Source organism: Brassica napus, chromosome C9, assembly GCF_020379485.1.
Source record: "Brassica napus cultivar Da-Ae chromosome C9, Da-Ae, whole genome shotgun sequence".
Lineage (NCBI taxonomy): Eukaryota > Viridiplantae > Streptophyta > Magnoliopsida > Brassicales > Brassicaceae > Brassica > Brassica napus.
This window is the reverse complement of record NC_063452.1, coordinates 8,904,574-8,932,497: the sequence shown is the minus strand read 5'-3', so window position 1 is coordinate 8,932,497 and position 27,924 is coordinate 8,904,574. Positions and strand designations below refer to the sequence as shown.

Here is a 27,924-nt window from a genome sequence, read left to right as displayed (position 1 = left end):
GTAAATTGATAGAGACAACGTTTTATGTTCATCTTTTCCTCGAGATTGATGACTTAGCGGCGTTAGGGTTTACAGAGAAACGGCGCTAAGGTTTACAGAGAAGAAGCGGCGGCGCTAGGGTTTAGAGGAATCGGCGGCGCTAGGGTTTAGAGGAATCGGCGGCGCTAGGGTTAGAAGAAGCTGCGGCGACAACGGTGAGAATGAAGTGAGATAGATAGCTGACGTTGAGAACGATGGTTTGTTCGGAAATCGTGGGAATTCGAAATCGCCTTTGAGAGAGAACTGTTAGGGTTTCTGAATTTCGTGAAAAATGAAACAAAAAAAATAAAAATCACCTTATATATTGGGTAAATAATCCGGTTAGCTTTAAAAGTACATTGGTAAACTTTAAGGTTTGGTCCGGTTTAGACGACTTATTCTGGCTGATAATGTACAACAGACGACTTAATATTTAGTCGTCTGTTTTCAGACGACAAAATATTAAGTCGTCCTAGACCCTAAAATGAACCCCTAAACTAAAATGACTAGATTAACTAACTAACCACGTTATAAAATCAAATTATACTTAAATAGTGTTTACTATACATAGAAATGAACACGCATAAGTAATTTTAAAAAATTTCAAAAACGGTTTTAATGCTTTCCAAAATCTAACCCTAAGAACACATACAATACTACAACATATGTTGATGAAACATAAACTAAAGAATATCATGACTCACTACTTTCACTCATCTATGCTGAAAACAATTGAAATTGTTTATATCTTAATTTATACCTCCTAAGACATATGTTAATTACATAATTCCCATTTTTCACTTATCAAAATATTTTTTACAAAATTTTTAAATTATGTTTAAGACTAACTGTCCAGACGACTTTCAGTTAAGTCGTCTGGACGACTTATTTTCAAGTCGTCTAAACAGACGACTTGCGAGGGGTAGAAACGTAAAAAAAATTCCGTTTTTTTGTTTGGTCACAAGGGGATAGTTGTAATTTTAATAGCCTTTTAGGTTACTTTTGCCTTTGACCCAAGTTGGGGTATTGTTTTGGTTTGACTCCAAGTTTTGAGTCACACTTGGCAATTCTCCCATACAAGAAAGAACTATTTCCACAAGAACCCATTAATTGTTTGCAGAAGATCATTACCCATGTTCTTTAATATATGAGGCAGATATGATTATCGATGATAATAGTTTTGATCGACAAACATTACGAAAAGCGTAGCAAAATGACAATACTTCTAAACAAGAAAAGAAAAAAAAACTTAAACCCAAAAAGTTACCAAAGAAAAATGGGCTTGGTTTCAATAAATTTAACAATTACTAAATCTGCATTTTTTATTTTGCAAGTTATCAATCAAAACAAGTCTGCCTAGATAAAATTAGACCGTACAACACCAAATACATTATAACTATTCACTAGATTTTAACCCGCACGTACGTGCAGATATTTTTCCATTTTATAAATGTATTTGATATTATTACAAAGATTTTTAATATATAAATTCCATTTTAGTATTATATATTGTGTAACTATATAATATTATTGTTTATATATTTTATTCGGCATTATTAATATATAGTGATTAGCTTAATACATTTTACTTTTTTTTTAATTTTTATTAATTACTAATATATTTTCGAGTTAGATACAATAAAATAAAAATATGAAATAATCAAGTAGAGAACCTCTTTCAAAATATGTTTTTTATTTAATTTATACATTTTTCATGTAATACATTTTTAAAATTTATTTATTTATATTATAGAAAAGAAATATGCTTAGGATAATTTATATTTACATTTTGAAAACTTTAGAAAATTACACAATTATTTTTTAGTTTGGAACATTACATGAATTTTGAATTTGTTTTTGTTACTACATTAGTAAATTATTTTATAAAAAATATTTTAATTTTTGGTAACATTTTTAAAACAAATTATCAACAGATGTTGTTATAATTAAAATAAAAATAAATTAAAAATTAAAAATTGATTTGTCATTAATATTTTAAATAAATTACTAAAATTTCATAGTTTTCTAATGCTATTATATGCTATTATATTTTTGTATATAAACATTTTTAAACAATATATTGTTGATAGTTTCAAATAAATAAAAATAGAATATATAGTTATAGATATACAAGTTTAACCTATGTTAAAAATGTTATATTTAAATAAATAAAATAAAATTTTTAATTACCTATTTAATATAATTTTTCATATTTAATTCATATAGCACACTATTTTATATAATACATAATATAATTATAGAATTTATAAAAAATAGTATAAAATTTTTATTTTCTTGTTTTATAATAAAATTTTAGTTAATATTGATTTATAATAGTATTATATTACTAATTACGAAATTTATTAATGTGTTATTTTATAATAAAAAAAATTAAGTTTTCAAATAAGATTTTTTAGATTCTTTCTCAACAGATTTTATTATAATAAAAAAATAAAATTTAAATTTATAGTTGGTTTATTATTAAAATAAGTAATCAAATATGTTATATTAATTATCTGATTTTTAATAGAATAGATAAAAATAGGAGCCTAAATTAATAGATTATACATCTGATTTTTATTTTAAAAAATATTCACCTGTAAATTTACTTTTTCCATCTTCAGACATCTCTCTCCCTCCAAATTTATCAACAGCAGAACACACAACAACAACAAAAAACACAATGGTTAACTTGATCGAGTCACAAAAACCAATGTTGTATGGCTCATGAAGTTAGATATAGAACCAGGGACGTGATAGCATTTCAAAGCAAGAGTGGATATGCTCTCATGAGCTTTATTAGAAGATAAAGATGAAAAGGAAATAGCTCATTAATGAGCTTTATTGAGCAGTAAAACTAAAAAAGAGAAGACTTGTAAGTTGTCACCAAGAATCTAAAACCGGTTGATTGATCTCATAAAAGGGTTTTAATGAGGCGGCAATTATGGCAGCCAAAGTTACATTTATCAAAACACAAACTCAATTTTTATGAAAACACATCAGAGGAACCCTACACCACGTAGCTAACTTACCACAGAGAATTAGGTCAGCCGTCAGAGAGAAAAAAAAAAGAGATTTTTTGTGACCTTGTGCCGGTGGCTTCTTGAGCACCGGGTGCCGGTGGCTTCTTGAGCACCGGGTGCCGGTGGCTTCTTGAGCACCGGCGCTGAGATTTCTCTTCTAATAGTCTTTTCTTCTTTGTTTCTCCAGTCTTATGGCTTTGTTTTGGATTTTTTTCTCTAAGTTTCCGGGGATATTTTCGTTTTCCGCCGCCTTTTGTAATCGGAGATATGTTTGCTTTTCTCCGTTTTATTGTTGTAATGGTTATCGCAGATTGTTCGACGGGTTCAAGAGTAAACTTTTCGGAAGGGATCTCCTCAAGAACAACTTTAACCAAAGAAAAAGATCTATGTTTATCTAGAGAACTTTTCTCGTGTAGGCAACGCAAGTGACTGCAGCCCGTTGTGATGCGGGAAAGCACTTCGATTGTTAACAAACGCGAAACAAGATCAGCTTTATGTCAATGTATTGTCATCATCGAACCAACATTCGGTCTGGATTTCATCATTGATTTATCTTGTAATCGTAATTGTCAGATCATATTTTCGGTCGGGTTAGATTGTTTTTCTCAAGAGCTTGTTTTGGCTTTCTTGAGTTGATATACCATATCAATTATTATGTTATTGTTTTTGATAGACAATATTGAATAAAAGAAACCTTAGACGAGAAAAAAAAAAGAACCCTACACCACATGGGCCTTGCATTTACTTCATTTCTTGGGCTTATGATAGGCTTTCTCTTTACAGGACGAAGATGAACTTCTGGATCCCCAAAGAAACGCTCAGGATAAAAAAAATCAGAAAAAAACTCTTAACGTTGAACTCAAGAAACCTACTAAGGGTCTGACTGGTTTAAACGCAGCGGTTGCGGTTGCGGATACATGAGTTTACGGATGCGGATGGTTGCGGTTTTAAGCGTTATTAAGCGTTTTATATGACTGGTACAACGTTTGAAAATTGTTGCGTTTGCGGGATATTTGTGACTGGTTGATTATAAGATATTGCAGCGGTTTAATAATAAATTACCTATATTAACATATTATAACATTATAAAAATATAAAAACATACTATTGTAATAAAATATAATAATTATCAATATAATATGATTAATAAAAATATTATGTTTATTTATAAAAAAATTAAATTAGTTGAAAGTTATAATTTTAATAAAAAATTTTTTGAAGATTTATACTAAAACTTTTTTAAAATATATTTTATTTCGTTTTATATATGTGTGTATCTTTATATGTGTGTATATAAATGTTTAAAAATTCTAATAAATAGTTAGTTTAAAGTTTTTATTAAAACAATAATGATACTGTTTGTGAATTTTAATTAATATATAAAATATGTATATATTTTTATTTATAATATTTCTATTTAAAAATATTTTTGAAAATAATTTTATATTTATTTTTTCACCCGCAGCCACCCGCAACCGCAAACGCTAGCTGAAATCAGCTTTTGATTTTAAGAGGTTCAGAGCGGTTTAGAGCGATTTGTAGCGGTTTAGAGCGATTTGTAGCGGTTTGTATGATTATTTCGAAACGCTATCAACCGCTACCAACCGCAAAAGCTATGTTTGCGGGTCGTAGTGGGAAAACTAGTCAGACCCTAAACCAGCCATCTTGTTCATCCACGGCTTTCCAGCCGAAGGGATCATGACATGGCAATTCCAGGTCGGATCACTAGCCAAGAAGCACTCAGACTATATACCAGACCTCTTCTTCTTCGGTGGATCCTACTCAGATAAATCGGACCGGTCACCAGCGTTTTAAGCCCATTGTTTGGTTAAGGGTCTAACTGGTTTTTCCGCTACCACCCGCAAACGTAGCTTTTGCGGTTAGTAGCGGTTGACAGCGTTTCGAAACAATCATACAAACCGCTACAAATCGCTTCAAACCGCTTCTAACCTCTTAAAATCAAAAGTTGGTTCCAGCTAGCGTTTGCGGTTGCGGGAGGATATATATATATATATATTTTTTAAACATATAAATACAAAATTAAAAATATTCAATAAAAATTAAAAATTGGAATTATAAAAATACTAAAATATATCTATTATATTTTAATTACTATTATAAAATTTTAAAATAAAAATATTTTCTATAATTTTAAAAAATTTAAAACTATACCTTTCTAAATATAATTTTCATATTTATTATAATATTATGATTTTTGATATTTTATAATTAAATAAAATGTAGATATTGTTAATTTATTATTTAACTGCTACTATATTTGGTAGTTAACCAGTCATAAGTATCCCGCAAACACACCAATTTCTAACCGCTGAACCAGTCGTACAAATCTCTTAAAACCGCTAGAAACCGCAACCACCCGCTTCCGCAAACTCCCGCAACCGCAACCGCTGCGTTTGAGCCAGTCAGACCCAAAGTTTCTTCGTATCCTTGGTGTAGATATTTTTTTCCTTGTAGGGTTTAGTTACGGTGGAATGGTGGCTTTCAAGATCGTGGAAGAGTACCCTGAGATGGTTAGGGCCATGGTGGTGTCAGGTATTTACCATATTTTTGGATATCTTATGTATAGGTTCGTTAAAGAGGGTCGTCAACCCACCCCATTGGATCCGCCATCTCGGTGGACTTAAATGGTTGGTGAGTTTTAGTGGCATTGTCCGCAAAGATCGAGAACCACTATCCTAACTACGGGATATATTGCCTGTCCAATGTCCGCGCTGGTTTAGTCTATTTGATATTACATGCTCACTGTAGTGTAACATCGAAGACCGAATTTTCTGGACCTCTAACATTCATTATATAGCTCTATCCAACCTGCTAATTTGCGTCCCTTATTTTTTTGTCACCTTTTTGTTAGGGGTGTTCAGGTACCCGTTCGGATTCGGTTCGGGTTTATTTGGGTTTCAGGTTTTTGAGGTTAAAAATTTCAGCCTAATTCGGGTATTTTCAAATTTCGGTACGGATCTTTGCGGATTCGGTTCGGGTTCGGATAACCCATTTAAATGATTTTTAAAATTTTAAAATTCAATATATAGTTTAAATTACTCAAAATCTGTAAATAAAATACTATATTACAAATAAATTTGAATAACATATATTAGAATACCTAAACTTAACATATAAATTGGTTTGATTTGAATATTTTGATAGAGAATCAGTACATATTTCAAGTATTTTTGGTGTTTTGAGTATATTTTAGCTATTTTAGACATTTACTTTTGACTATTTGTATATATTTTGAAGTATTTTAGACAACTTAAAAGTATCTTATATATTTTAGATTTTTTAATATACATTAAATCTAAAATAAAACATTAAATCTAAAATAATTAATATATTTAGATATATAAATCTATTTCGGATACATTCGGGTACCCGAAATACTTCGGTTCGGGTCGGGTTCGGTTTCGGTTCTTTGGACACCAAAATTTTGAACCCGTTCGGATATTTAATCAATTTCGGTTCGGGTTCGGTACTACTTTTTCGGATCGGGTTCGGTTAGGTTCTTCGGATTCGGGTTTTTTGCCCGGCCCTACTTTTTGTATATCATTCGTCGATCATACTAATTACAAGCTATCGTATCTGGTCTGCAAAATCTGTTGTATTATATTACATATACACATAGTAATCTCATTCTCAAAGCTATATATATATGCACAGTTACAACGTATTTCTATATCAGGTTCGATACACGCGAGGGCCAGCTTAAACTTTTACTGAGTCCTGGGCAAATGTTTTTTTAATTCATTATAAATAATTAAAAATAATATTATTGGCCTTTGCTAGAAAAAAAGAAAAATTTAGACCCTTTCTATAGTTAAATTTGTATGATTTTGGGATGGGGCATGGGCCTTTGCACTGCTGGCCCTCCCTCTTGGGCCGGCCCTGCTCGCAATGACCGATACGATCAGTGAGTCGAATTTGAACCAGATAGGGTTTGAGTCGTCAGAGGATCTCCTGTTACCGACTTCGGTTAAGGGACTCAAGACTCCCTTTGCCCTTGCTGCACATAAATCCATGTGGTTCCCAAACCGGCTCTTTAAGGATTACCTTAAGGTACATACAAAAAGTTGCAAGATCATTAGTTTGCGACAAAGAAATTATGATTTTTGAATTTTATATATTTATCTATCATAATCAAATATTAAATGGAATTCAGCGAACTAGACTTCGGTCTATGCGACGACCTACGAGTAAGATTTTTACCTAAAAAATAGATACCTATATGTAAACAGCTCAGACTAGCTATACTCAGTCTCAATGCCGGTCCTGAGATATATGAGGTCTATACGAAAGTTTATTTAGGCCCTAAATAAGAAACAATTTTTTTCTTTCTAAAATGTAACTATTGTGAGTGACGATTATTTCTTAACAGAAACTAGATAATTTGACATTTTAAATAATAATATCTATCGTTATGTTTTACTTACTTTTCTCACGCAAAAATATAAAAAAACTAAATAAAAAAAATTATTTGTTTCTATTTTATATAAGAAATCCATACGATGCTTTCCATCTTCTTCGAACATTGTGTTAACAACAATAACAAAATAGATGGGCCTGAAACTCTCGAATAAATTTTAGGCCCCCCTACATTTGTTTCATGGGAGTGGGGTCAGAACCAGACCTATACTCAGGCCCGGCGTAGAGCATGTGCTCACATCACATTTGCACGGAGTCCATTTTTTTCTTTAAAACATTAGGTTCTATTTTGCTAAAAGAATATAAATATTAGGGTCATGGTTTCTTACTACCATACTAGGTGTTTTCCTGCACAGTAAATTTTTTTTTAAATCTAACTTATATTTGAAAATAAATTTTATTAAATATTATAAATTTTACTATTTTCTTACTAATATTTAATATAGATTTGATATATATTAAATCAATTTGTATAAAACTAATAAAAATAATATAAAATTGTATAATTATCAAGTATTTAACCTAAACAATATTTATAAAATTTGTAGATATATATGACTAATGATCTTACGATTAGATATTTAAATTTTTAAAAAATTGTAGAAATTTTTGAAAGCTTTAGCAAATACAAATTGTATAAGTATACAAAATAATAATATTTCGAAATTTAAAATTTTCGAAATTTAAAATGTTATATATGAATATATTTATTTTATAGATGATGTATGAGCTATTACCATATTTTAAAAAAGTTTACCAAAAAGAAATATCAATATTAAATGTAATATATGAATTATTATCATATTCTAATAAGTTTGCCAAAAATATAAATCAACATTAAATGAAATTATCCATGTTATATTTTTCCGGAAGTCATGTCATCAATTGCAGTAGTCATGTCATATTTGTTTTATGAAATTGATTGTATAAAGGACATGTGACAAAATCACTTCGCAAATATAGTTTAGGGGATAATAACTAAAGTTTTGAAAAATAATTAACACAAGACAAGGTCCTCGTCCTGTTTAAGCCGGGCCTGGCTATACTAGTAGCTAGTTTGAGTAGTGACCAAAAATTTGAAAAACAATGATACAAGAAAGACAAATTATCTACTTTAATTCTCTAAAACATAAATCTATTATACTTTCTGAATTAGTTAGATGTTTATAATCTTTATCTCTGATACCACATGTAAACATGATACATGAACTCTAAGATCTTTAACATCTAGACTAATCACGTAATAGAATTATAAGAAGGAATAGCGGAATACCTCACTTCATCTTTGCGGAAACCTTCTTGAACGGTTTCGATCATATGGAATATGATTTGTTGATCTTTAAGTTGGAGTTAACACTTCTCTCCCCTTGCCTACGCACCTTTCTTAATGTGTTTTTCTTTGATTTTCTTGTGATGCTTTTGGATAGAGCAAATACATCAATTTATAGGTAGTGGAGAGAGGGACCTAGCTTCATCATCAAGTTTTGATTAATTACGTTATGACCAAGTCTTTCTTACTTCTTTAGTAAGTTTATCCTTTAATCTCAACCATCCATCAAAATTGGGTAAGTGACAAATATTTATTTAAAAGTGGCTCATTTCATTAAAAGAACACAAGTGTGAAGTGTTCTAGAACATGAGATTCATTCATTGAACTTGTTATCTTATGCATCTTCCATTTGACTTGTCTTTCGAATCATTCTCCTCTTCTAGAACATTAGTCACTTATACTTTAGTTAAAACATTAGGAAATAAAATCCATTATTGATTAACCTGCAAGTAAAAACGAATTTGCGACTTAGGAGGGTCTTCCGAAGTTGGACGTATATTGCGGTTAGTGTCCTCCTCTCTCTCCTTTAGTTCTTGTGTCACTATAATGGATTCATATCACATATATACATAAATGAATATGCAGAGCTAACAATGAAAGGTAGTTTACCTATACTTAAAACACAGCGTCGAACATGACTTAAAACTGGTAAAGCTAAAGGCTTTAGATGTCAAATTACAATAATAATTTAAGGGCATCTAAATTACCAAAATTTGTGTGTAATCTAGTAATTTTGCGCCTATTTCCCGTGTTTAGACTGCAAGGTTCGACTACATGTGGGCACAAAATTATATTTTGCTTTAGACATTGATATATAACGGAATAGACCTGATAAAACACTGATTTTATTAAATAAAATAATTTTAAAAAGGTTATATAGTACTCTCTCCGTTTTAGTTTAGTTGTCGTTGTAGAGTAAAATTTTCGTTTCAAAATAATTTTTGTTGTTTTATAATTTTAATAAAAAATTTATTGACTTTTTATTTCAATCCATTTTTCTATTGGTTGAAAAATGATTAGTTGTATTGGTAATGATATTTTTATTTAGTAATATACAAAATTAAATATTTTTTACTATGTGTGCATAAGTCTAAATCGATAATTAAAATGAAACCGAGAGAGTAACAAATTAGTGTGTGAATATTTCCCCTTATCTAATTACTCGGAAATTGATCCATAACAAGTTGTCATCGCCGACAAGTTTAGAGCATCTCCGAAAAGACTCTATATTATAGAGTTTTGCAAACTCTATATTTGAAGTTTCAAGGTGTTCTTCTCCAAAAGCAAAACTTCAAATTTAACTTCAAAATTATTTATAATTTACACTATGCTCCTTATATTTGTCATAATTAATATAAATCCATAAAACTTTTGTAGATAACTAGCACATATATAAAATATTATAGTAATATTAATAAATAAAATATTACACTAAAATATAAAATTATAAATATAAATACATAATTAAATATTAAACTACAAGAAAAATACCACATTATTACATAATTAAATGCTTCATTTTCGGTTATAAAAAATTTGTTTGGAAAATATTTTAAAAGTTCTGAAGAAAATTTACTAGACTATTAGTGTTGATGTAATATTTAAATTTGTGTAATAATTACGTCTTCATGTATATATCTTCTTAAAAAAAATTATTAAGTTTCTTTTGTAGTATTCTTGCTGTCTAATTCTACTTTTAAAATATTATAAATCTTATTTTGATTTTTAAAAAAACTTCTATATGTAAAATATTAATTTATAGAAATAAATTTGAAATATTTAAAGTATACAAAAGTTTTAAAGATTAAAATTATGGATGAGAAAATACTTAAGAATCATAAATATGATGTATAATTAATTATAAGGACCAAGATGCAAATAAAAATATGAAACTTCAAATTTAGAGCATCTCCAAAAGAAACTCTATAACTTCAAATATAGAGTTTTTGCTCTCCAAAAAGAAACTTCAAAACTTCAAATTTGAAATTTTGAAGAGTGAAACTCCAAATATAGAGTTTCACTTTTCAAAACTTCAAATTTGAAGTTTCATCTTTTTATTTGCATTTTGGTCCTTACAATTATACATCATATTTAAAATTCTTAAATATTTTTTTGTTTATTGTTTTTATCCTTCAAACTTTTATATCTCATAAATATTCAAATTTGTTTTATAAATTTAAGTTTTACACATGAAATTAAATAAAAATTTTTAAACAATATTTATAATATTTTAAAACTAGAATTAAACAACAAGAATATTACAAAAAACCATAATAAAAACTTATTAAAAAGACACATGAAGACATAATTATTACTCAAGTTTAAATATTATAACAACACTAATAGTCTGGTAAATTTGCTCCAGAACCTCTCAAATCTCCAAAATATTGCCCAAACAAATTTTGTGTAACCGAAGATGATTGTTGTTGTTGCTCTTGACGCCTTTTTCGTACGATTCTTTCTTGTTCAGATCGAATGTATTCACGAATATTAACATCATCGATAGAAGCTAAGTTTTTTAGCAAAATTTTATTTTCCTCTTTTACTTCTTTAAAAACTAACTTTTTGCTTCATTTTGCAGTCGTAATTCAATCACCCCATGATCTTTTTCCCTGCTTGTTGTACTTTCGTTCAAAAGATCAAGGATATTTTCGTTTGATGATATCAAACTATCAGCGGTATATTATGAGGATATCCGATTTCAACAATTTTTGGCTCGTAATCTACAAATAAAAAATAAAGAGAATCATTTCTTACTTCGAAATGCACTAGTTGATCATATATGGGAGCATTACGGAAATAATTTTATGGAATAATGTACTATTTGCTTGCAGTTTAATATTTAATTATGTACTTTTATTTATAATTTTATATTTTAGTGTAAGATTTTTTTAATTAATATTTCTGTAATATTTATATATATGTACTAGTTATTTATAGAAGTTTTATGAATTTACATCAACTATGACAATTATAAGGAACATAGTGTAAAATATAAATAATTTTGAAGTTCGGTTTGAAGTTTTACTTTTGGAGAAGAACACATTGAAACTTCAAATATAGAGTTTTGGAAACTTCAAAATAGAGTTCTTTTTTGGAGATGCTCTTAGAGTTTTAAAAAGTGAAACTTCAAATATGAAGTTTCACTTTTTAAAACTCTAAATTTAAAGTTTTGAAGTTTCTTTTTGGAGAGCAAAAAACTCTATATTTGAAGTTATAGAGTTTTTTTGGAAATGCTCTTAATAAGAAAAAGGTTAGACAGAGATTCTAACCCATTAACATTAACAATTCAACTTAATAGAGAAAATATTCTGCTGCCAGATTTCTTCCAACTGTTAATCCTGATGCATTACCCTTGGTCATCTGTTTATTATCTTTTTTTTTTTTTTGTTCAAATCTGTTTATTATCTTTATGTTTTCAACATCGATTAATTTATGTTCTTAACTATATTAAACTATGTTTTCTATATTATATGTTATTAACTATTATTCAAACGGAGTTTTGTTCACTCCAGTATGAAAATCAGAGGAGTTTACTGATTACCCCAACAGAAAAGAAGAGCTTATTAAGTTACAAAAAAAAAAAAGAAGAGCTTATCTTTATTTTTTAAAGAAGAGGATAGCAGAGAGTGATTTGACTGAATAAGAGCAGACATGTAAAGTAAAGGTTGCACAAAAAAACATATATAAATAAAAAAGGCATGCTATGCAAATGAAGATGATGTGGCGTTATGGTTCTTCTGATCGTGGGTGTCTCATATGTACCGTCCCAGTGCCGTCTGTAGGTCCCTTGATTTATTTTTGTAGCGTTGCTTGTGTTGATTCAAATTTGAATTAGCTCGAGAATCGAGCAATCCTTTCCTAATGAGCTTAGGAAAAGGAAGTTAGTTTATTTGGGAGCTTTCCATTAAATATATATTTTCTTAATGAGTTTTCCATTAAATATATATTTTTCTAATGAGTTTAGGAAATTGAGAGATATATATAAAGGGTGCTAATATGTAGCATAACCTAAGAGTGTGTGAAGCTTTAGTTTTTGAGATATTTTCTAAAGCATTGTGTGATTATATATAAGAGTTTGAGTTTGAGATAAGAGTTTGATTCAATAATTGGTATCAGAGCTCCTATTGAATCTTACTTAAGCCATGGGAGATATTGTTACATCAACGATCAATACGAACCACAAGAGCGGGGGCTCTACGTCCATACAGTGTTTGTTACTTAACGGCACCAACTACACAGTGTGGACAATGCGCATGAAGGCAGCATTGAAGGTTCATAAAGCCGGGGAGGCCATTGATCCGGGAGAAGAGGATGGTGAGAAGAATGATTTAGCAAAAGCGTTGTTGTGTAAATCTATACCAGAAACACTATACTGCAAGTAGGAAACCTTGATACCGCAAAGGCAATATGGGAGGCTATAAAGATGAGACATATGGGAGCTGATCGTGTGAGAGAAGCACGTCTACAAACTTTAACAGCAGATTTCAATCGATTGAAGATGAAGGAAAGCGAGACAATTGATAGCTTTGTTGGAAGAATCTCTGAACTATCATCAAAGTCAGCAGCTTTAGGAGAAATCATCGATGAGCCGAAGATAGTAAAGAAATTCCTTCATAGTCTACCAAGAAAGAAATATATACATATTATCGCTGCGTTGGAGCAGGTCCTTGATCTTAACAAAACAGGGTTTGAGGATATTGTGGGAAGATTAAAAGCGTATGAAGAGAGAATTGCTGATGAAGAAGATGAGAAACAAGAGGATCAAGGTCAAAGTAAACTTATGTATGCTAACGCAGACTCGCATACACAAGAGAGGTATGATCCAACAAGAGGAAGAGGCAGAGGAGGTCGTTTTGGATACCGAGGTAGAGGCCGCAGGAGATATGGATATCAACAGAGTGGAGGCTATCAACGACCACAAGAAAGAGATGCATCGAGGGTGGTATGTTTCAGGTGTGACAAGATGGGACACTTTACGCAGAATTGTCCTGATCGGTTACTTAAGCTCCAAGAAGTACAAGAAAGTGAAGGAGAAACCACACATGAAGCGGATGAGTTGATGGTTAATGAGGTCGTGTACCTCAACGCGAAGAATGTTCTGCCAAAGCAACTCTTTACTACAGTCGGAGACAACCTGTGGTACTTAGACAATGGAGCTAGCAACCACATGACCGGGAACCTCGAATATTTCTCTAAGATTGATGATATCATAACCGGAAAGGTGAGATTTGGAGACGATTCTCGAATAGATATAAAAGGAAAAGGATCAATCCTCTTTTTGACATCAAGAAGTGAGAAGAAACTACTTTCTGATGTCTACTATATTCCTGACCTCCGAAGCAACATCTTAAGTCTTGGACAGGCTACTGAGTCGGGATGTGAGATAAATATGAAAGGAGATCATCTTTACCTTTATGATCGTGATAAGAATTTTCTGGTGAAAGCAAAACGATCACCAAACCGTCTATACAAAGTGGTTATAGAGGTAGAAAGCACTAAGTGTCTTCAACTACTACACCGAGAATCATCGAAGTGGCACTCTCGCTTAGGACATGTAGGTCTAAGCAACTTGAAACTCATGGTTGATAAGCGCTTAGTGATAGGAATACCGCGTTTCGGTATCGAGAAGGAGACATGTGAAGCTTGCTTGTGTGGGAAGCAAATACGAAAATCTTTTCCAAAGGAGAGTTTATACCGTGCAACTGAGGTCTTGGAGCTAGTACATGGAGACTTATGTGGTCCTATATCACCACCTACAGCAGGTGGTAACAGATAGATGTTTGTCTTGATCAACGATTATTCAAGATATATGTGGACTATTCTAATGAAACAAAAGAGTGAAGCTTTTGCAAAATTTAAAAAATTTAAAGCTCTGGTTGAGCAAGAGAAGGGAACAAAGATCAAAACACTGCGTACAGATAGAGGAGGGAGAGTTCACCTCGACAGAATTCAACCTCTATTGCGAGACCTCAGGAATAAAACGACACTTAACGGCACCATATTCACCACAACAAAACGGTGTTGTGGAAAGAAGAAACAGAACGTTGATGGAGATGACACGGAGTATTCTAAAACATATGGATGTTCTGAACTTCATGTGGGGAGAAGCAGTGAGACATGCAACCTATCTCATCAACAGGTTAGCAACAAGGACCCTGGTACTGCAAACACCATACGAGAGCTTCAAGGGAAAGAAACCAAACGTTGAACACATAAGGGTGTTCGGATGTGTTGGCTATGTAAAGATTGACTCGGCACACTTGAGGAAGCTAGATGATCGATCTAGAGCTCTGGTCCACCTTGGAACTGAGCCCGGAACAAAGGCTTATCGTTTGGTTAATCTGATGACTAAAAGTATTGTGGTTAGTAAAGACGTAGTGTTCGATGAGACACAAAAGGGAAGGTGGCTAGAAACGTCTGAGAATGGCAAAGATGAGTCTGACATGTCTTTGGTTTCAAAAGTATGAGCGATCAAGAGACCTCGGGAGATAAGACGGGAATTGATGTCAAGATTGAAGAAAGTGATACGACTCTCGATCATGAGAAGCACGAAGAAGAGGTGATAGAACTGAGACGTTCTTCACGCGTGACCAAGATGCCAAGCTACCTCGAAGACTATGAGCTATTAGTAGAAGAAGATGAGATGTACGAGACGTTGTGTGAACTTGAGTATGAGCACCTTCTGATGTTGGTGAATGAAGAACCTTGGAACTACGAGGAGGCAAAGGAGCTTAAGGTATGGAGAGATGCTTGCGAAGACGAGATAAGATCCATAGTAAAGAACGAGACGTCGACCTTAGTTGATCTTCCACACAACTGCAAAGCGATTGGATTGAAGTGGATCTTCAAAGTGAAGCGAAACTTCGATGGAAGCATTAACAAGTACAAAGCAAGACTTGTTGCCAAAGGTTACATACAGAGTCATGGGATTGATTTTGATGAAGTTTTCGCTCCAGTTGCTCGGATAGAGACCGTGCATCTGATCATTGGGATAGCGGCTTCTCGAGGATGGGAGTTGCATCATCTAGACGTCAAAACAGCTTTCTTGCATGGCGATCTTAAAGAAGAGGTCTACTTATCACAGCCTGAGGGATTTGTGATGAAAGGAAGAGAAACCAAAGTCTACAAGCTACATAAGGCGCTCTACGGCCTACGACAAGCCCCAAGGGCATGGAACGAGAAGCTCAACGCCATACTTCACGAGTTAAGGTTCAAACGATGCCTTAAAGAACCATTGTAGTATCGAAAGGAAGAACAAGGATGCCTCTTGATCGTGGCTGTTTACGTGGATGACTTACTCGTGACCGGTTCGAATGTGGAGATGATAGTGAGTTTTAAACAAGATATGGCGGCAAGGTTTGATATGTCCGATCTTGGAAAGCTATGTTATTAACTTGGGATAAAAGTCACACAAAGAGAAGGATGCATAGTGCTAATTCAAGAGAAGTATGCCGCTAGGATCGTCGAGGAAGCCGGTCTTAAGGATTGTAATGCGGTACACATACCTATGGACACTGGTGTAAAGCTATGCAAGGCAGAAGAAGAAGTTAGCGTTGATGAAGTGGATTATCGGAGAAACATTGGCTGCTTACGTTATCTGATTCACACAAGGCCTGATCTTGCATGTAGTGTTGGCATACTAAGTAGGTACATGCACAACCCAAAGGAATCTCATAAAGCGGCGTTAAAACAAGTGCTACGTTATCTAAAAGGAACTTTATCATGCGGTCTCAAGTTCATAGCTGAAGGGCGAGAAGGTTTGATCGGATATAGTGATAGCAGTTACAACGTTGATCCGGATGACGGCAAGAGCACCATGGGACATATATTCTACCTTGGCGGGAATCCTATCACATGGTGCTCTCAAAAGCAAGAAATCGTTGCCTTATCCTCGTGTGAAGCCGAGTTTATGACTGCAACGTAAGCCTCCAAGCAAGCGATATGGTTGAAGGATTTGCTCGGTGAAGTGTATGGACAGTTGAGTGATAAGGTGGTGCTGCGCATCGATAACAAATCAGCAATAGCGTTGTCCAAGAATCCAGTGTTTCATGGCCGTAGTAAACACATTCACACACGGCTTCACTTTATACGTGAATGTGTCGAAAAGGGTTTTGTAAGCGTGGAACATGTTGCTGGAGTTAAGCAAAAGGCGGATATACTTACTAAAGCACTGGGAAGAATAAAGTTTAAAGAGATGAGAGAGTCGATTGGGATTCAAGATGTGTCAAAAGAGGTTTTCAAGTTTGAAGGGGAGAATGTTGATTCAAAATTGAATTAGCTTGAGAGTCAAGCAATCCTTTCATAATGAGCTTAGGAAAAGGAAGTTAGTTTATTTGGGAGCTTTCCATTAAATATATATTTTCCTAATGAGTTTAGGAAATTGAGAGATATATATAAAGGGTGCTAATATGTAGCAAAACCTAAGAGTATGTGAGGCTTTAGTTTTTGAGATATTTTCTAAAGCATTGTGTGATTATCAATAAGATTTTGAGTTTGAGATAAGAGTTTGATTCAATAGCTTGGTCGACTTTGTATAGTTTGTTAGAGTCTTTTCATATTTTATAAGTAGTATTTGCAACTGACCAGTTTTCACTGCACATGTAGATGAATTTGAACAATCTAAGTAGTTTTTTTTTCAGTTTTACGATCCAACATATACCAATGGTGCATAACAAAATGATGGATAAGCTTACACATGGTGATTAGCGTCTATGTTAATTCATTTTTGCTAGTTTAATTATTCGAATCATATTTTATTTCCGCTTGACAAGAAAAAATATGAACCTTTCTGCGAAATATGTAAATGCATTGTGAGTTATGATGTCTTTGATCTTCATCTCCAAACACTATCGACAAAGAACACTCAGTTTGAACACCAAACTTCATCTCTAAACCTAGTCTCAAGGGCTTTGTCTATAGATGTACAAGATATGGATGTAGAAGTGAGTTATTGGGTTGAAGAAAGTATTGATGCCAAGCTAGTCTCTTTCCAGTACACAACAAATCAAAGTCTTGAGGACTGACTTCTAATTGTCAAAGTATCATGACTGACTTGTTTTGTCGATGTTCAACTCTTACCCATGTACATTCTTTGTTATGCTCCTCAAGATCTGGTTATCGAGGACTCCCAGGAAGTTGTTTCCTTCTCCTCTGCTCACTGGCTCCTCTACTTTGGCAACATACATCTCCTCGTTAGTGGCGCATCCCTTCTAAACGACCACTACAGATTTTTCACCGTCAACATCCTCCTTCTGTGGTCAATAATCCAACGCCGCCATCTCTATACAACACCAACATTACCCATTAACTGCATTACTTCAGAGACTGTAGGATGGCATCGATTTCTGTTATTGGTGTGTCTTGCCAGCTTATGCTTCTCAAGGACAAGAAGGTACTATACCTCAAAATTCATCTAGTACTTTTCCATTTGCGTATCTCTGGTTCACCTTACCGTCCCGCTAATGGGGTGTTCCTTGTGATATCACCTTCTCCATTGATGCATTTCATGTTTATTGAGTTTTGAACTGTCACGACAAGTATCTTTGTCTTTGGGGAAGTGTAATTTTATGTCATGGCCGACGAGTTCTCTAGAACCAGAGTTCTTGACTCAACTCTCTGTGACCAAGAAAATTTAATGGAACTTTCATCATATGTTGTTGTATTAGCCTCAACCGCCTCACCATCCTCACCAAACAGTTTGCTTCTTGTTGCTTTAGAGATTCACCTAGTCTCTCCGGAAATCCTCATCGATGTTAGAGCTGATCTTACTCGTCTATTGAACTGTTTAGCCAAATCAAGATCCTCTTCGGACAATTATGCCCTCTTCTAAACCTCATCGTTTGGATATATCAGCGTCATTTTCGACTATGACAAGCTCTTTAGAGCTTCCGCTGCAACAATACAAATGAGGACAATCTTTGGGTTTCTTTGCTTTGAGCAAACTTCTCATGTTAACATCTATATTTTAGGATTTATTATTTTCTTTTGTTCACCGTACCGTCGAATATTTTGGTTATAGTCGTTTTACCGTTGAACATCGGTTGTAACCTCTTAACCTTTGGATCTCTTTTTTTTTTTTTTTGACATCAAACCTTTGGATCTCTTTATAATATAAATCGTGTTACAAAAAAAAGCATATGACATTCTGCTTTAAATGCGAATGTTGTGATATTATATTAAAAATCTAGATTCTCCAGTTTTGTATTCAAACATAGATTATCCGGAAATGTCTTTTCATCTTCTCGTAAACCCTCAACTGTTTAATCAATTTATGATTTTAGTTATTACTTTATGAACCACCTTAATCCAGTTTAAATTTCATTGCAAAATGATACTACGCAATAATACTATTTTCTTCTTCCCTCTCAAGCTTTTGAATATTAGTATTTTTTGTCAAATTGAATATTATTTCTTTTGTATATTTTCAAAACAAAATTGTTTAGATTTCCCCAACGTGTGGCCGCTAAGAAGAGCATATGGGATGGGACATGTCCCACATGAGCATTTATATAGTTACATGTATCTAGAATGACAATTCAACTGATTATAATCATTTAATACTATATTAATCATATATTATTATTATCCAGCAATACAATCTTCTTTTGTTTCTCCGTCAAGATCCACTAATCCTTTTGGTTCCATTTTGGAGAAATCAGCATTGACTAAAAATATTTTGTTGTTAACTCAATATTCGATATCTTTTTCGTCACGATTTTAAATTATTATTTTTGATAAATCATAAACTTTATCGGCTAATCCGGTCGGTCTCGAGAAGAATGCATTTAGTGCTACAGAGCGGACTGGCTACCACAATGTCGGATCCGAGTTAAAATACCTTCTGACTAATATCTGAAAGTGAACCGATCATCATTACGATCCACCATGTTACCATTTGGACCAAATCCCAAAATTCCAAACTGGCCAAATAATGATAATTTAGTTCTCAGATGAAATCAAACCTAGGACTAATGTAGATACACATCAAACCCTAAAAAAATTCTACTAGCCCAGAGCCGGGCTTGGATACGACATCAAACATTTGCTTGAGGACCCAACAGTATAAACTAATTTTTGGGGCCAATTTTCATTAAGATTAGGTAGCAGAGATGGTTAAAGAAGCTATTTATGGGTTTCCCTCGATGGGCGCCCTAGGTTCAAGTGATGGGTAGTACAGTTTTGGGTCAAAAAAAAATTTCTCGCTTCTAGCCTGCCAAATGTCAGGCACGGCCCTGACTAAACCACTCGTACTTGGTTGATTTTAAAATATTTGGCTTCTCACTTATAGAGATTCGTCACTTCCAAGTTTTTTCTGTGACTCAGTGTAGCAAAGTTTTATGACCCCTAGGAGCTTCATTCTCAAATACGAAACCATAAAACAATGTATCTAGTGGCGGAGCTGCTTTAATGTGAGGGTGGTCATATGACCCACATGGAATTTTATCAAAAGAAAAAATTTCTTTGCATTTTGAGAAAAAAAAACTGAAAATGTTGCAGATTTAAGTATTTGACCCATGTCACATAAGAAAATTATGCAATTGACCCTAGTGAGAGGTGGAGCTGGCTCCGCCACTGAATGTATATATTGGTTCGGAGTGTATGTCACAAATGGCGATATATGTTTTAAAGAAAAACATAATTACTCTCCTTTCAATTTACATTAAGGATCTGAATGGTAATCACGATTTTAATAATAAAAACGATGTAAAAAATGTTGTCATAGGGTGTATTTGCGGTTCATGTGTTATATAAAACAAATACAGTTTATTAGAATAAACGATGTAAAATAAAGTTTAATTGATAAAAAAAAATTTCGGTTTTGTTAGACAAATATTAAGTATATATATTTTTTGGATAAAAACATCAAATAAATATTATTTAACATTTTAAGTAACTAAAGCATATCAAATAATAAAGTACTATATTTTGATTCGCGCGTCCGCGCGAATATATTTTTCAAAAAATATGATGCTATTTGTTTTTATGTCACTATTTAGAGTTGGAAAAAAAACTCGAATTCGAAGAATCGAACCGATCCCAATCCGAATAAGTAATACCAAATCCGAACCAAAATTAATTAAATATCCGAATTATTCAAAATTTTGGTATTTGAAGATCTGAAACCTAATCCGATCCGAACCGAAGTATTTTGGGTATCCAAAATAGATTTATGTACTTATATATATTAATTATTTTTAGATTTAATATATATAAAAACATCCATAATATATATTATACTTTTAAGTTCGTTTAAATACTTGAAAATATATACAAATAATCAAACGTAAATATCTAAAATAGTTAAAGTATACTCAAAACTCCAAAAATGCTTAAATAATTATTAATTCTCTATCCAAATATTTAAACCAAACCAATTTAAATTGGTTATCCAAATCCGAACCGAATCCTCAAAGATCTGAACCGAACACGAAATCCCAAACAGACCCGAAAAAGAACCCTAACGCCCACCCCTAAGCACTATTATATATCATATATTTATCATCATAGGTTAAAAAATATGTGTTATCATATAACTAATCGTATTTTATACGTACCATCAAATAAATTTTCTTATAATTAATAATATTTTACACGTACAATCATATAAATAATCACATATATTATATTTTTAAATTTCAATGTGAAATATACAAACCATAATTTAAGTTGGTGTTTGAAATTGGGCTTTGTATTTCATTTTTCTTATATATATTGAAAATATTTTTATAATGGTTATTGGAAAAAATGTTAGTAAAAATCAAATTTTGAATATATGTATATTTTTGAATGAATTTTTGATATACATCAATTTTAAATTATTATTTTGATTTGAATATGTATATCAAGTAACATAAACTCATTATTTTTTTAATATAATGTAATGGACTTCTAATTTTTTTAATATCATAAGCATATAAATAATCACATATATTATATCAAGTAACATAAACTTATTACTTTTTAATATAATGTAATGGATTTCTAATTTTTTAATCGTTATTGATTTTATTATATAATGTTGAAAAGTAAAAACACACGTCAATTTTACAAAGGTAAAATGTAAAAGCGAACCAATTCGTATGTAATAGTAAAATCAATCACACATATTTCATATGTTTTGAACTTTTGTGTGCGGTTTTGTAGATTTTGTAACTATATCTACTCTATTAAAATAGAGTCCTAAATTTATCTACCATTGAAGTTGTCATTTAAGTTTTGGACTGTTTCAAGTTTGTTAGTGTGTTACATAATTTATGGACCATATCCTGTTAGTTACAATTAATTATACAATAAAATTAAAACCAGATAACTTAAATTAAACCAACAATCTACTATATTATAACAAACCAAATGAATTATGTTCTATTGAATTATGTTCTATCTATTCTATTAAACTATACCGATTGTATACTGTATATACAATTATATTAGCAATTTAATAACTCTCACTTGGACCTCTTTTACTATAGATTAAACTTTGCTCTAAGTTGATTTATAACTTTCTCTTATCAACATCATATAATCAGACACCGAACATGTATATGTTTGGTTCCTCTTTGCTTCTATAATAGATTAGATATGAATATATGATAACTCTTTTTACACCTCATTTTGTATATATGTTACTTGGCTCTAAGTTGATTGATTATGTATTAGACTTAGAGATACATGCCATTATGAACACAATATGTTATTATATAAACTTCAATAATATAATTTCAAAAGTGCCAAAATATGATATCTATTTATAAATTTTTTTTAAAAAAAAAAGAATAGAGTAGAAGTTAGGAATTATATGTATTATTTATTTAAATAATATTTGTAACTACTAATTTCGAAAATATAATCCTTATCTACAAGAATCTTAACAAGATATTATTCATACTAACTTGACTTGCACACCAAATAATCGATAACAACTTCATATAATTTATTTATTACGAGATTCTCCCATATTTGAAAGTTTATATTTTTAAAATAAATTAAACAATCACATTAATCATATAATAAAAAAATTAGATTTTTTCTTATATGTTATATTTTGAATTTTTTAAAACGTCTATAAATTACTAAATCTCGGTCGATACAACAGAGATTTATTTTGAAGCTATTGAAATCACCTAGCAAGAATATGGATTGCACAACAAAATTTCTTTCGTAACCCTTACCCCCTTTCTCTTCGTCACAATACCGACAATAAATAATTTGGAAGTGTCGATTAAAAATCTGAAATGGTAAGGTTTTCTTTAGTTCAGTCCATTGTTTTCCTTAACTAAAGGGACCACGTACATAGAAGAATGTATTTTGGCCTAAAAGTGATTGCATACCCAAAATCAATACGAATCATCATCAATACTCAAAATACCAAAATTACTTAAACTATCTATTTATTTCTTATCCAAATATTAAAGGTAAACCAAATTTTATTTTAAGTTTAAGTATTTTGGCATACATTATTCAAATTTATATGTTATATATTATTTTTATTTTTAGATTTTGAGAAATTTAAAGTATATATAAATTTTATTTTGTTTTTAAAATTAAATGAGTTATCTGAATCCAAACTCAAACCAAACCCGCAAATATTCGAATTAAATCGAACTCGCAAAGATCGGAACAAACTGAACCGAGCCAAATCGAACCGAACCAAATGGTACCCGAGTGCCCACTCCCAAGATTCAAATGTAAAAAAAAGTTATTGATAGCAAAATATACTATTTATAATATATAAATACAACGTATTTAAAAAAAAATCACTCCGCGCAGGACGCGGATTATCATCTAGTTTATATTAAAAGTTAAATCTATCTTATGAAAGTAAGAAGTAATTTAAGTTTTTGTTTGGCAACATAGATAGCAGTTAAAAAAATAATGTTGTTTGGAAACACGGATAGTAGTAAGTTAGAAAAAAAAAAAAAAATTTAAGGCAAAACAACACTACTTTTTTAACTGCTATCTATGTTGCTAAACAAAAACTTAAATTACTTCTTACTTTCATAATATGAAAATATATTTAAATTTTAATATAAATATAGTTACAAAATCTACAAAACCGCACACAAAAGTTCAAAACATATGAAATATGTGTGATTGATTTTACTGTTACATACGAATTGGTTCGCTTTTACATTTTACCTTTGTAAAATTGACGTGTGTTTTTACTTTTCAACATTATATAATAAAATCAATAACGCACAGCACATTACTAGTTTTGGTTGATTGGTGACAAAATATACAAATACTGTCCGACTTTCGTCAATACTGCAGTTACCGTTTAAGACCTAAATTAATTAAGTTGAAATATTTTTAATCATTTTTTCCGGTAGTCACTATTTTAATGGAGTAAAATTAGTTGTGTTTTCTTCTTGATATGTGAAGAGAAAAAATATTTTTCAACGGATCTAACTCTTTTTAAAAATATATATATACTGGAATTGATACTCCAAATCTTGTGTTAATCTAAGTTCCACTAAAATTTTACAAAGTAAATAAAAATTTTACTCTTTCGTATTTTTCTAGTTACTATCGAAACAAAACAGATACATTTTTTGTACTATAGAATTCATCAAAATAACAACATTTATTCCACTTTTTTTTCTTTTCATCCCCTTTCACCTATATTCTTATTGAATTTTACTCTCAAAATCTTTTTTTTTAAAGCACTCTCAATATATCAATCATATATTTTCTTTTCACTTAATTTCACATATTTATTCTATTATTATTATTCCCAGTTCTTATATATTAACTACCAATCCCACTCTATATATTATTCACTCCAAATTGTGTTTTTACTTTTTCACCAAACAAATGAAAAAGGAATTTTGCATGTGCTGGTTTATTTTTTTGAAAAATAGAATATATATATATATCTTTACCAAAATGAGGAGGGAAAGATAGTACCAATATTTACGTAAAAACGCATTTTTCCTCTTTTCGTGTTTTCTTCTTCTTAATTCCTCAAAAAAAAAAAAAAAAAAAACTTCTAAAAACGTAGCAAATTTTTCTTGACAAAAAAAAAAACGTTGCAAATTTGTTTTTTTTTCATCATTGCTTCAAAAAAGCATTTATTAAGTTCTTGCTGCGGTGAAAATTTCTCTTTAAAGAACCAGTTCACAAAGACTTATTTACTTTATTGTTATCTTTATAACATTCTAGATCTCAGAAACGACGTGCTTTTATTTTAGTTCATAAAAGAACATTATGGATGCAATATTTGGCCAACACTGATCATAAGAACTTAATCATACGAACTTTACCTATGTGAGACAAAATCCTAACAAGCTTATCTTCTATAACCATACTAATATTACGTAAGCAAAGTCGTCACGTTGGAACTCAGACATACGTGGAAAATGCTACTTGACCATGTTGTGACAAAGATACCATTCTTTTTCAGTTCAAAAAAAAAAAAAAAAAAAAAAAAAACTTTACCTCTGGCGGTTATTTTACCATAAGTCACTAATTGCATCAACTATAGTAATCGTTAAACTTGCAGATATTCTAATTAATTAAAAGAATAAGGTTTTATCACTATTGCGACCAATGTGCGGACACTGTATGATAGAGAAACAACGTGGCATTGTCTGCTACATGTCCACATCTCTTGTTTGTTAGTGGACTGTGTTATTATTGGCACAGACCAAACCCACTTCCTTTCCCATTTCTTCATTAGATTTTCTTTCTCTCTTGGAAATTGATGGGCAATAGGAAACACAATTTCAAATTCTCTCTCTCTCTCCTCTTATCCTTCCACAATAACCGATACCAATAGTGTCTTCCGAGCCTCTATTTCTCTCCTCTTTTCCCTCTTTTTTCTTGCAGGGTTTAATCGCTTCTTAAATGGGGTTAGATCAACTTCTCCTTTAGTTTAATTCCTTGTAGACTTGAGATTAGTCTAGTAGGTGTTGGTGGGGTATCACAAAGAGTAGAAAAATAAATAAAGATGAAGTCAAAGTCAAAATTTTAAAAAGGTTTGGACTTTGAACAAGATATTTATCATCATCTTTATGCTATATAGCTTATGATTAGCTGTTGATCAAAAAAAAGAAAAAGCTTATGAGAAGCTAAAGTTATGATTATTTCTTTAATCAAATAGCTAGGGCTTTGGAGAGAGAGAGAGAGGTTAAAAAAGGTTTTAATCTTTGTTTAAGAAAAGGTTAAACAAGATTAGGGTTCCATTTCAGAAGCTCAAGATCAAGTAGATGGAGGTTAGAGAGAAGAAAGATGATAAAATAGAGATGGAAAGACGAAGACGACAATCATCACCTAACCAAAACATTCAAGATCATCGTCGGCCTCCGTACACTTACTCCCAAACCGCCGACAAAGAGAAACCCACCACCAAAAGAAACGGGTCGGATCCGGATCCGGATCTGGATATCAACCCTACTTCTATAGCTCCAGCTCCAAGGTCATACGCTCGGCCTCAAACAACTTCTCCGACAAGGAGAGTGAGCTATAGAGAATGCCAAAGGAACCACGCGGCGAGCTCCGGCGGACATGTAGTCGACGGTTGCGGCGAGTTTATGTCATCAGGCGAAGAAGGCACGGCGGAGTCACTTCTTTGCGCCGCATGTGATTGTCACCGGAGCTTCCACAGAAAAGAAATCGACGGCATGTTCGTTGTCAAGTTCAATAGCTTTGGTCATTCGCAGAGACCTCTCGTTAACCGCCACGTGTCTCCGATCATGATGAGCTTTGGTGGTGGTGGTGGTGGTGGTGGTGGCGGCGGAGGAGGAAGAGATCCGGCGGAGTCATCGACGGAGGATCTCAACAGGTTTCATCAAGCTTTAAGTGGTAACGGAGTGGATCAGTTTCAGTACCATCCGAAGAAGCGGTTTAGGACAAAGTTTAACCAGGAACAGAAGGAGAGAATGTTCGAGTTTGCTGAGAAGATTGGTTGGAGAATGAACAAGACGGAAGATGAAGAAGTGAACCGGTTTTGTCGTGAGATTAATGTGAAAAGACAAGTGTTTAAAGTTTGGATGCACAACAATAAGCAAGCAGCCAAGAAGAAAGACATGTAAGAGACATTTTATATGTACTCAATTGTTATAATAAATTGATTTTAGAGCTCAGTATAATGATTTCTGATTTTTACCGCAACATGAGAAGCCTTTTCCGTTACGGATTCATATGTGTATTTTGACGATCGCTTGACCTTATGTCCTTGGTTTCTTTGAATATTTTGGACGCTCCATCTTTGGTTTTGGGTGTATTTGTCTTCAGTATACTCAACTGATCCATCCATTGCTTATGTTGCTTTCTCTACTTCATTGTACGTTCACCTTTATCAGCTGCCATGTCATTGGCCCTCTTTGGCTCCTTCATCGGCTCCACTGTTCTTCTTCGTCACCATTCTGATCACATCGCCCCTCAGTCTTGTCATACCCGTAACCCGTATTTTGCATTTTGAGCCTTTTTTCGTAAGCTATGTCCTTTGCATTGCTTGCTTTTTTGTAAGCAAAGTCCACTACAAGAAAACACAAATTTAACGACGGCCAAAATCGTCGTTATTTCCTCGGAAAAGAAGGCTTACGAGAAAATGGCGATGAAAGGCGTTTCGTCGTTATATGATTGTCGTAAGAGAAGATTCGTCGCCATTTCCTCGTTAATTAGCGAGGTTATATTTTCCTCGTAAAGAAGAATTAAGTTTTCGTCGTAAAGACCACGTGGGGTTTCCACGTAACGCGGTCGTTGTGCTTCCTCGTAAGAAACTCGTAAATGGTTCGTCGTAAAAGACACGCAAAAACCTCTAAATAAATTCGTCGTAATAAAAACGTAAGAAACACGAAAATAATTCGTCGTAATAGAATCGTAATTAAATCCACGTAAAATCCTCGATAATTGTTCCTCGATATTTCGTCGTTAATTTTCCTCGTTAATACATCGGGAATTAGCGACGAAATTACTTTGTTTTCTATTTACTGAATTTATAAATAAAAATTATATTTATTTAATTTATTAATAAAATTTTAATTGAAATTAAATCGAATAGGAAAATTTTTTTTGGCCGAATTAAAATGAAATTATATAATATATAAATAAGTTTTGAATTTTAAAATACAATAACAAAAAAAAAACTAATGCTGCATTGCCGCGTCGTAGAAT

General features: G+C 32.1%; 2 protein-coding genes across 2 annotated transcripts; both read left to right on the top strand.

Annotated features, from left to right (window-relative positions):
• Positions 1 to 2,701: 2,701 nt before the first annotated feature.
• On the top strand, positions 2,702 to 11,395 carry LOC106356220 (epoxide hydrolase 1). The gene is given in 8 exon segments (XM_048767637.1): positions 2,702 to 2,741; positions 2,744 to 2,771; positions 3,825 to 3,876; positions 3,879 to 3,918; positions 4,690 to 4,884; positions 5,469 to 5,595; positions 6,938 to 7,112; positions 11,390 to 11,395. Coding segments are annotated over 8 exon segments (663 nt in total).
• A 14,055-nt stretch (positions 11,396 to 25,450) lies between these two features.
• Positions 25,451 to 27,015, top strand: LOC106357807 (zinc-finger homeodomain protein 6). Its single transcript, XM_013797507.3, has one exon. The coding sequence runs from the start codon at positions 26,016 to 26,018 to the stop codon at positions 26,838 to 26,840; it is 825 nt and encodes a 274-aa protein (XP_013652961.2). The 5' UTR covers positions 25,451 to 26,015; the 3' UTR covers positions 26,841 to 27,015.
• Positions 27,016 to 27,924: the final 909 nt, after the last annotated feature.

Coding starts and splice junctions, on each gene's coding strand:
- LOC106357807 (XM_013797507.3), top strand. CDS start 26,016: ATGGAGGTTAGAGAGAAGAAAGATGATAAAATAGAGATGGAAAGACGA.